At 35.9% G+C, this 11,127-nt stretch overlaps 1 protein-coding gene across 1 annotated transcript; it reads left to right on the top strand.

Annotated features, from left to right (window-relative positions):
- Nucleotides 1–10,725: 10,725 nt before the first annotated feature.
- Nucleotides 10,726–11,127, top strand: LOC125503593 (runt-related transcription factor 1-like). Its single transcript, XM_048664305.1, has one exon. It carries the CDS (start codon nucleotides 10,726–10,728, stop codon nucleotides 11,125–11,127), a length of 402 nt encoding a protein of 133 aa, XP_048520262.1.

Genomic DNA, 11,127 nt, shown 5'->3' with positions numbered 1-11,127 from the left:
TTAAGCACTTATCACTTGACCTACCTGGAAACTGCCAGTAGCATATTATAGAACCTTAATGCTAGCTGAAGTTGCAAATGAGCAGGAATAGGTAAACCGCATGCACTGCCAATTCTACTTAAAGCTAAAGGTACAGCTAAATACATCGATAACGTTTTTTCTTCCGAAATCGATATCTGAACAAATTCCTGCTCTCCGTAGAACTGGAAAGGATCTTGCATATCTCGTATGTATCTCTTTGGAACCCACTCGGGCCTTTCTTAAACAACATATTGCATAAATTCTTCCGAATCGTTCATATTAATAATACATTTAACAAAACGTGTGAATAACAAATGGTAATTCTCAGCTCAACTATGACAGAAGGTGTGGTACCAGAATGGTTAGGTTAGAAAAACACACTCAAGGGTCCTATACTCCACACTCAAGTCCAAGTCGCCCTTACACGTCAGCTGATCTCGAAGTGACGACTATAAAACGAATTTTTCATTATGACAGTCACTTGAGTGTTCAGTGTCACTTGAGAGGCGTCTATAAATACGGCCAGAGTGGCAGTATTTATGGCCTCTTGTACCGAATCATGGCCTCTTGTACCGAATGTGCCAACGGTAGTGGAGAGTAAATCTACGTTTGACTGGTATTAGTTGTTTCATCATTTTCAAAGGTCCTTAACGCGCAGATTCTAAAGTTTTTCCTCATTGATATGGAGTGATTCAGAATTGGCGTTATTCCTCTGGGGGTGTTTAGGAAACGAAACGTTTTCAATTCTTATCAAAAATTAAAATAACTGCAAAAAACTAGATCAGAAATTATGCAACACTGGTTTTCAAGAGAACCTGCGTCATTAACATTATGTAAATACCTGCTGCTTATTAAATGTCAAACGCTCAAGTGAAAGAAAGTTAGAGTAACCGGAAATCATATAAAAAGTTATGGCTCAATGATTTAATTAAAACTAATCCCCAGGAAGTGAAGAAAAAGGAAGTTAGTAACCTGCAAAGAATAAAAGCATTTTGGAAATTCCTGGATATGAATCCAAGGGTTTGAAAAGAACCGTTTTGAACTGTGAACAACTCAGAAGAAGTCTTCGAAGTTCTGCCCGTTTAACTCCAAACATGTCTGTGCCCGTGTAATCACGTTAGTGTGCTCTCTTTGCAGCATTACTGAGATCACATTTTGAGCCGTTTCTCGTAATCGGTTAATTCTCCTGCTCAATGTGTATGGGTGTTCGGTACAAGCGAGATTTAATGTTTTCTTGTGCCCGGTGTGTCTTACAAACAAGGTAGGGATGAAGCCCTTAGAACCTTATCCAAATTTATAAGTATAAGAAGTAGTCAAAATTAAAGGTTTTCCTGATCTTAAGATATAACACTGAAATATGCGGAATGTGCCATTTAAAATAAGGCACATGTTCAAGTTTGAAAATTCAATAATTTGAACGAAAATTATGTCCGCCAGGTGGTTTAAAACAGAAATATTTTGCGAAGCAAATTTTGTTATTATAGTCTTATCTTTCCTGGTCAAAGTGTGAAGTAAAGATTTTGAAAAAAAACTTTTGCACAATTTTTTTTTAGTTTACACAAACTACAAACACCAATTCACAATTAAAACATAAAAATTATAATTTACAAAGCGTTAAAACGTTCATCAGTTCTTGAGGGAAAATAAATTTTCCTTTTGGGAGGGCAAAACATTTGAAAAACTTACCTCGTAATAAGTAAATATTAACTTTCTTTTAGGTTTTTGCCTTATTGAAACCTTAAATTTGTCTGAATTATTTTCAACATTTGCGAGAATGGTATGTATGTACTGAGATAAGCAGAAATAGTTTTATTTTTTCACTAGTGTACTGGGTGTTCTATACTTATAGCTTTATTAGGGTTTGGTAATCTGATCTGAAATTTAATGCTTTTGCATGTTTTTTTATTTGTATTATTTCTTGGATTCTTCAAAACATGTTAATATGGTATGAGTCTTTTTTCCTGTCAAATTCCGAAATTTTGTGTCTGAATATGAGGAACAAAATTTTGTCGTTTTTTCCAGTCCAATAAATAAAAAACCGTCCAAGTTTCGTTTATATTTTGTATAACAAAATCAATTGAAATAATCCAAAGGATTCAAAAATAAAATATAATATAGGGTGTTAACTTGGGAAAAAGTGTTTTTTTGTGCTGTAACTTTTCTGGCGGACTCTGTCCACATGAGTGTTTACAGTAAAACCTACCAGCGGTTAAGGGTAAAGTTCATTTGCTTCATCCCTGGGACACCCTGAATAATTTGAAAAAACTAGTGTTGACATAGTTAGTAGTTAGTTAGAATTAGTATTTGCAATATCTTTTAACAGACTTTTTAAATATGTCGGTTTTACAGGTAACTTTCTTTAACAGTTGGTTGATATATTTTCTGCTTATCCCGCCACCATTGTGACTTAATGCATCAAGAAAAGTACATGATATTAACTAACCAAAACTGGCACTATTGCACAATTTCAGTCCAGAGCACAATTTTTCTGCTCTGTAAATACTCTTCTTCTATATTAATCCTATTTTCTGAGCGTCCAACTTTCACATAAGCCTATAAATTCACCCATAGGTACCCTCCAAAGATGCGCAATTAGGATAGCAAATAATGTCGTCCCAAGTACAATAGATAAAACTAAGCCCTCAGGTGCCATATTAGGAAAACCGATCGTATATTTTTCCATAGATCTGGAACGATTCAAGTCCAAGAAAATTTCATTGTCGCAAAAGCGAACAAAAAACGATTTCATTTCGAGGCATATGGATCTGCCATATGACATTTAAAGTTGACGAGACTTCGGGGAGCTGTTTACTACACCAATCTTACACCGAGCCCGGCTCGGGGATCGAGAAGCAAATTTAAGGGTAAATAAATTGAAAAGTGACATCTTTTATGGTTGTGCGCCCTCAGGGTATTATCGCCGAAATCAAATCTACCCGAGCCATTTGTGCGGCGGTTATTATTTTTTTGTTTTGCTCTCGAACTTTGTCATGTTGAAGATCGGTTGGGTTTTATCAAAATTACTCGAATTTATTAGCCTAATTCTTTTAGGGCTTAATTAGCTTTGTGTGATCCTAATTTTACAAGCACTTCCTGCTCCGCGCTTAATTACTATTTTAGCGCTGCTACGGTTTTTTTAAAGTTATTTGATATCCTCATTTTACAACATCAGTTTTCATGGTTTGCAAGACTATTTGGATCGGTGCAAAAAAGCTGTAACCTTCCTTTAAATTGTTACTTGATACGGAGCTTCTTCAAAAGATTAAGATTGAGGAAAATACGAGTACGTTTAAATGGGGTTCTATGCGTAATCCTGGGGCTTCTTTTGATTCAAGATTCAGTCGCTTTAATTTTCTTTCATTACCTTCTCTCTGAAGAACCACTTTGGTGTTATTAACCAGCTGAGAACAGACTCATTTGACATCATTGTTATACATTTGCAATGAAACAAGAGCCACCCAAATTCCGAACTCCGTTGAGATGGAAAATTAATTTGGTTTTATTGAAATCATTTTATGTCTCGTCTTAATCAGGAACTTTCGCATGTTGCTGATGGTGCTGAACTGACAGACACCCCTTAACACCACAATGGCTTCTAATAGCCGATACATAAAAATATAAATATTGAGGAAAGATTTCCGGGCCAAGAAAGGAGCTTCGGATCTAGTCGTTAAATTTTTAACGAGACTGTCGAACTGCGCTCCTTGATCCTGCCTAGCGTGAAACATCATTAAATTTAAAGCTAATGATGATGGCAGCGGCACTAATCCGCAAGTCACGTCACCCGATAAAATTTTACGGGGGCTAATGGAAAATATTAATTGGGATGGAGATTTCAGCGAAGATTGTGCAGAAAATTGAATTTCCTTGAAGACACCAGGATGGTATAATGGCACCCATACCATCCAAGCCAGGTTTCGTTAACATCCGTTATTTGAACTTGATTACCTTTAATTCGCCACCACCCTGTAGATTTTTTTTTGTGTATCTGCAAATGCGTGAAAGGACAATCCGTTCTCATGTTATCTCAATGTTTAGGAAATTAATAAAATCACTCGAGCTTTCAAATTTTAATCAAATATGCCTGGTATTTTGTCATCTCCTGTAAGTAAGTATGTTAACACTCAAAGGCAAATCGGAGATTCTTAACGAGAGCAATTTTTAAATTCTCTCGAGCGTTTTTCCTCGGCATCTTGAAGAAATGGGCTCGAATTAAGCGACTTTTTCTTGGGGATTTGTTAGTGATTTGGGTAAAGAGCTTGATTGATGGTAATTTAGTAACCAGGATTTTAACAGTATAAAGCGGGGTGGAATATGCTTTTTATTTATTATTAATCAGAAGTTATTATAATGAAATGACAAACATTAATGACAGCATTAATTAATAGAAATATGCATTTAAAAAACCAGCTGAAATTAGCCGCGGTTCAGTCTTTAGTTCGAAATAGTATGTCTACTTAGTTGCAGTCATACAAATAGTTTTTAATTTTCTTAAAAAAAAATGTTACTCATTAAACGCCATACATTACTTGTAACCTAAAAATGCAATTATCAGGTTATTTTCTTCTGCTGTATCCGAGGTTTTTTTTAATTTGGCTTTAGCTTAAGAGTACGCTATCTATTTGTTAGTTTGTAAATGCAGAATATTGCCTCGATAAATGAAAGAATTTCGAGTAATGATATGCATATCCGGCAAATTGAATAAAACATTAACAAATCAATTTTCCACCACTTGTGTTTTGCCTCAAAACCCTTTTCGCGACATTGAATATGAAAAATTTATTTTTCTTGAAACGCAGCTTACACCCACATTTTATAAATAAGTACGAAAGTTTTCAGTAACTTTTGTTATTAAAAAAATATATTTGACACCAATCGCTATTACTTTGGTTTTCTGCTTTGAAATGCCAATATCTATGCGGATAAAGGATTTAACAAAAAATCGATTTATTTGAAAGACACTAACGCGACTCATAACAATACGGTATGAAAGTTGGAAGGGCTTTTAATTATTTTTTTGCGATGATGCCAACATAAGAGGCCGCTTATTGTGCCACCCTTTTAAGCCGGTGTTCGCTTACTCCTGGAATTGGCTATCCAGGGATGGAGTAAACATTTTCGAGTCACCTGTTTTCCACATGAGAATATCTGATTAAACAAAATGGGAGAATGTGATTTTAGTATGGAATTTAAATCAACATTTAAGGATGTTTTTGTTTTTTGATTTTTAGTAGATATATTCAATTAAGAATTCGGCTTTAAAAAATTTAATTATTTTCTTAAAATATTGTAATTTAATGTTAAATTTAATTATTACTGTAATTTTTGAACATATTTACTGCTTATGTATTCAGTTTTCATGAATTTTACAAATTTACAAGTTTGATCTTCTATATTGCTGTTTACATTGATTGAGTAGTTTGGTGATTGATTTAGTTAGAATTGTGAAAAGGCGCCTTGAAAATTTTACTAAGAAACTGCAAGAAAGACGTTCAAATTAAAAAACAATATATCAGCAAAACCCTGAAAAAATGAATCAATTTTTTCTTCCGATAAATGGAATATTTACCAATCCCAGTTTGTATAGTTTATATTTTATATTACGTTTAAAAAAATTAAGGTTGTTTTTAGTCTAACGGTCGCCTAACGTTGAAAAATTAGCGCTCGCAGCATGTTTCAGCAAAAACACATCTAACTGTGGGTTTTACACAGTTTTTTAGGTCGATATTCATAACTTGCTAAAGTATGACACACCATTTATTTTGTATAAGGAACCGCTAGGTTCGTTTTTATTTACGTGTAATAAATAATGTCAATATGTTATGAAATAATTCAGAAAAAGAGGCAAAAATCAAGTTAGAAAAAAGTTACTATATGAAAATATGTTTAGAAAGGTAGGTGGTTTAAGAATAGTTTGAGAATTCTTTTAGTGGTATTTTGCTTGACTAGATTCTAATTATCGCGAAATCCAGTCCTGTCAGCGAACGTTTCTCGCAGCCCGAATTGTCCCGTAAATATATCATCAAAACACCTTTACATCACCCAAGTATGCGAGGAATTAGAGCGGGACCAAGAAAACCGAGAGAAAAAGGACGCAGATAGAAAGATTCTTTTAAGAAAGACGAGAGCGAGAAGGTGGCAGGTTATCGCGGACGTGGGACAGAGCAAGCGACGTATAAAAAAGAAGAAAAGACGTTTATAAGTGTTGCGCGCTTGCGTCTCGGGCGTCGGTAAACCTCTAAGAAACGACGTCGGTCTGAGGGCAAAAATCCGCCGTCTTTCCTGGTTGGTGGCATCGGCGGCGGTGGCGGTCTACCTCAACACGCCCCGCCCACTTGCCACCCTTTGGCCACCCACAACGATCCCCTCAACTACTTTTATACTCTTTCTTAATGTCAGAATATTTCGCGACAGAAAAGAACGCGGCAGGGCGGCTATTTTGCCCGTCTCAGGCGCTTTTTCCGACGGCTAACTCATACTGTGCGCTTTCCATTTTTCGACTAGTTGTGTTGTGTGGTGTTTGCGCGGGAGCTTCTATAAGTAGGTATCTCACCAAAAAATTACTTTGCTCATACTTTCAAACCGAAAAAACCTATCAAAAAAGTCCAATTGGGTTTTTCTGAGTGTCTTCTTCAGTTTTTCGGTCTTTTTATAGTAGTCTATTTCTGGTGTGAAGGTCTGAGAATACAGCGTTGGAGCAGGAGGTTTCGCATGCACAATAATCTAAGTTCTAGTTATTTTAGTCTTTGCCATATTTATGCACTCCACTGCATTATTCAAAGTAATTTAATTTTCTCGTTTCTCATGATTAACCTTCTGGATCATCTTACATTAATCACATCAAACACATGCCGCTCCCGTCTAAGACAAGTGTTGCAAAACGTTCCTCTATCGCCTAATTAGCTTTTTTATGTCGCTCGGCGCCCTTCGCCAAAGTCTCCCCTCGATTTTGTACCAGGAGGGTGAGAACATACACTGCTCAAATAATAAGGGCTTAAATTCAAGTTTATGTGTAATTTTCGACAACATTGACGGATGCTTTAAATTGTTTTTGCATAAAAAGCTTTTGAAATCAAAAGGAAACATTTTTAGAGACAATTAAACTGTAGGTATGTTGTTTTGTTTCGTCAAGAATGCGATTTCGGTTATGGTTTTTGTAAAGCAGCAGCAGAACTTCGCTTAGTAAATATTTTGAAAAATTGACCAACTTTTTAATTTCGAATGCAGATGTCAAGTTTTAGCAATGTTCCAAACGCTACAAACGTATTTTAGTTACCGTCATGTTTTTTCAATAATTTGTTTTATTTTGTATCGTGCACTCTTATTTTGGAAAATTTTATAATTCTTCCTCATCCTTTCAGCTAGTTATTTAGAAATAAACTGCTGTATAGGTTTCTGCTATTAAATAAACCAGTACTTAAGCATTCTTTTTGATTGATGATGATGAGGATTTTGCCAGTCAAAACTGGGAAAAGTAGAGATTCAAAATTGCAATATTTCTGGAGGCCTCTTTTCAAATCGGAAAATTAATAAGAAAACTACATTTCAATACAAATAACTAATACATATAAATTTAATCTTTTAGCTTCATTTGAAAATTCAGTCGGGTGTTTTGGCACCTAAACATGATTTTGAGTCTTTCGAAACGGATAAACTTAGTGCAAATTAAATTTTCAATTATATGTATATATATTATCAAAACTGCTTCTGAAAAAGAAGTTTGCAGTTCATCTAGTTCTATGTTAGAATGTTAAAATTTGGCGGGTCGTTGTACAATATCATTAATAATTATAAATGCAACTGCGTGCTTTTTCGACCTGATTTTATATTTTAAGTTTTCTTTCGTTTTATGGTATTTTATTATACTTATACAATCTATACATTATATATAATGTAAAACTAAAAGAGAACATTTTCGTATGCCACACTCGGTTCACTCAATAAAACAGCTATAGAAATATGTTTTATAAATGTGAAGTTTTCAAAAATTATGAGTTTGATTATTAAACGGTAGCATAATTTTTGTGTACATGATGCACCGATTAACCGACGGCTGTTAGACAAACTTAACAAACACATATAAAGAAGACTAAAAGGAAAGTCTTAGTGTTAGGTACTTCATTTATTAAGGATTTTTTGCTGATGCTTTGAAGAGGTTTGCGAGTAGCGATAAAATTGGGCAATTGGCGCAAAAATACGAAATGGCCTATGGAGAACAAGGGTGTCAAAGATGAATCATAAATCAGCTGATTTTTGCGCCCCCGTTCCGAGCAGTTAACTGGACCAAAACGTGCGCGGCTTGTCAAATATTTCGTTGTTCACCCCTCTTTGATATACTCCCTTACAAAAGACGGGGATAATGGTTTCGAAGTTTATCAAACCTGGACAACACCTGCTTGCTGGTTTCTAATTGATGGATGTTTTGGAGATTTTTATTACATTGAAAACGTTAAGTGGGTATCTACAGTTTATTCATCATTTTATAGAGATTTTTTCACATTCTTAGAAAGTGAGTTAGTGCGCACTTTATATAAATAGCTTTGGCTCAAAGACAATTCCAAATTATTTGCTACAATTTAAAATTTTGGCGTCAATAAAATCAAATCGGTTATTCAAACTGCCTTGCTTTATAACTTCGTGTTTTTGTAGAGGGGCTACATTTGGGCCTAGGACAAACTGTTAAGTTTCAGGTTTACTGAAGGAGTTTTTATGTTTTTCTTAAAATATATTTGCAAATGAGTTACGACTATATGATATAAGACTGTTCACTTTACTCACTTCTTCTTCCTCCCGGTTCAAATCTGACAAAGTTTATCTCCAGCTCCCAAATTGACATAACAGCTTCAAGAAATTGGCTGTTTGTGGAAGATTTTTCATACTCAGTTGCTAACCGAGAAAATGTCCAGTTACGAATTCKCGTGAATAAAATTGATAAACAGCAGKAARAASCTTAACTTTTAGCGATTTTAACAGAATTTCTACCTTCRGGTGGTTARGATTTAACGCGGTTTTGCTGGGTGTTTAAGATGGAAACATGTGATTTTATGGCACAAAAAACCAACTCTCTGATTATTTATTTGGCATTTGGTTATTAATGCATCAATGTTGGCAACTTTTATCGGAAAGTCGGAAATTGAGTTAAAGTTTACGAGTTTATTCAGAAATATTGACAATTTCCTCTGCCAACGCAATAAGTGCTACACCAACACACAACAAAAGATAAAAGTTACAGTTTGGGTCTCATCACCAAAAGTTTACAGATAAACCAAATATCTCGAAACGCCCCTGAAATATGAGACTGTGGAAGACTTTTAAGTAAGCAAATTTTACTTCCAAATATTTTGTTTATTCATGCAACCCGGTATATTGAATTATTATTTGCTCAAGTCGACTGTGATTTTTAGACTTTTTTAGACAACATATTTTTTTTTTGGCAATGGGTTCATGCGAAAAAAATTATCACTGCGAGATCAAAAAGTTGATTTTTTAAGACCACGCCGTAAATAAACGAGACGAGCAAAAAAATAAAAAATGCCTTTTGAGGTCTTAATGCCGGTGGTGTTGAAATGAAAAAGTCGGTTTTTGTCCTACTAAGAACACGAGGAACTTTCACCAATTTTGCATTGTTTCATTTGCTACTCTGTAAAAACTTTGTCTGACACACTAATTATTTGCAGAGCCACGTACTGAACGAAAAAGAACAACACTAAATAATACTTCACACAGAAGTTAATTCGTTTGAAGCAATCGGATTTTATTCAGTTCCGTAGTTAGTCCAAAATTTGTCAGTGAAACGTTGATTTTGTTGAGCAGTTTAGTTCAGAATTGATTCTAATGGTCAGCGGACTGGTTTGCACTGGACTGGATCTTGCAGTCTTGCTTAATGTTGCAAAAAAACCAAGTCCATGTAGTCTTTGGTCTTGTTTTGCTCACCACTAGTTGACTTCATTTAATCGGAAGAATTGGCATCGTTGAAACTGGTGGTTTTTTTGGGCTTTTTAATACTACTGGCAAAGCTTGGACATTTTTGGGGGATATCCATAGTTTGTGTATATAGAGAAAATATGCCTTCAAAATATCAAGAGGTTCATGTTGGGCATTGGCCCTTTCAGAATAATTTTGCTCAATGCCGATACATTTGGAAATATTCTTCGACAAATAAGCATCAAAGCCACCAGCTAATTCAATTATGTTTTTTCAGTTAATTCGAGTGAACAAGGGGACCGAAGCGACTGGAAAGCAACATTCATCCAGCGCTTGCCTCACAGAATGAGCTGGCCAGAAAATTGACTTTTAATCCAAAACGAAACAGATAATCATCGAGCTTAACAAGCGACAAAGTAGCAACACGTTGAGTGAACAATCGCAGTCATGCAGGGCTAATTAAAAACAATTGGCGGAAACGAGAGAGACGAGGACATCAGATCAGAAAAACAGTCGCAAAGAGAAAGAATGTAAAGGATGGGAGTTACCGCGCGCACTTTTCCAACGGCTGCGGTCCACACTTACTACCACAGCAACGCGTGATTTTTCATCACATTTGCGCGTCAGCTCGGCTAGCCATTTGTTTCTCTCTCTGGAAATCTCTCTTGAAAAATCCGCGCCATAATATGCATTAACGAAGTTTTTGCGCGAAATGCCGCTGCTGCTGACGAGAGCATCCGCGATTTAAAGTGCCACCCCGCAATTAGTGAGTTGCATAAAATGCACTTGGCTAGTGAAGTGAGTTCTACCACCGGCCACTACGACAGAAACTATGGTAACCTGACTGCCGAGATGCTGGCTGAAAGAACAATTGATGGCCTGCTGGCGGAACATCCGGGAGAACTTGTTCGAACTGGAAGTCCTCATGTTGTTTGTACCGTGTTGCCTCCGCATTGGCGGTCGAACAAAACACTGCCGATGGCCTTTAAAGTCGTTGCGCTTGGAGAGGTGGGGGATGGTACCATGGTCACTGTCAGAGCTGGTAACGACGAAAACTACTGTGCAGAGCTGCGGAACGCGACAGCCATCATGAAGAACCAGGTGGCCAAGTTCAATGATCTCAGATTTGTCGGACGAAGTGGAAGAGGTAAGGGTAAGAACTTTTATACTTACAGTAGCTAG

The sequence above is a fragment of the Dendroctonus ponderosae genome, unplaced genomic scaffold (assembly GCF_020466585.1).
Source record: "Dendroctonus ponderosae isolate FM_Combo_2020 unplaced genomic scaffold, Dpon_F_20191213v2 Dpon_F_20191213_2, whole genome shotgun sequence".
Lineage (NCBI taxonomy): Eukaryota > Metazoa > Arthropoda > Insecta > Coleoptera > Curculionidae > Dendroctonus > Dendroctonus ponderosae.
The sequence above is the reverse complement of the archived record's forward strand: the minus strand, read 5'-3'. Positions and strand labels throughout refer to the sequence as shown.

Bases quoted from the DNA above. Each gene is read 5' to 3' on its own strand.
- LOC125503593 (XM_048664305.1), top strand. From the start codon at position 10,726: ATGCACTTGGCTAGTGAAGTGAGTTCTACCACCGGCCACTACGACAGA.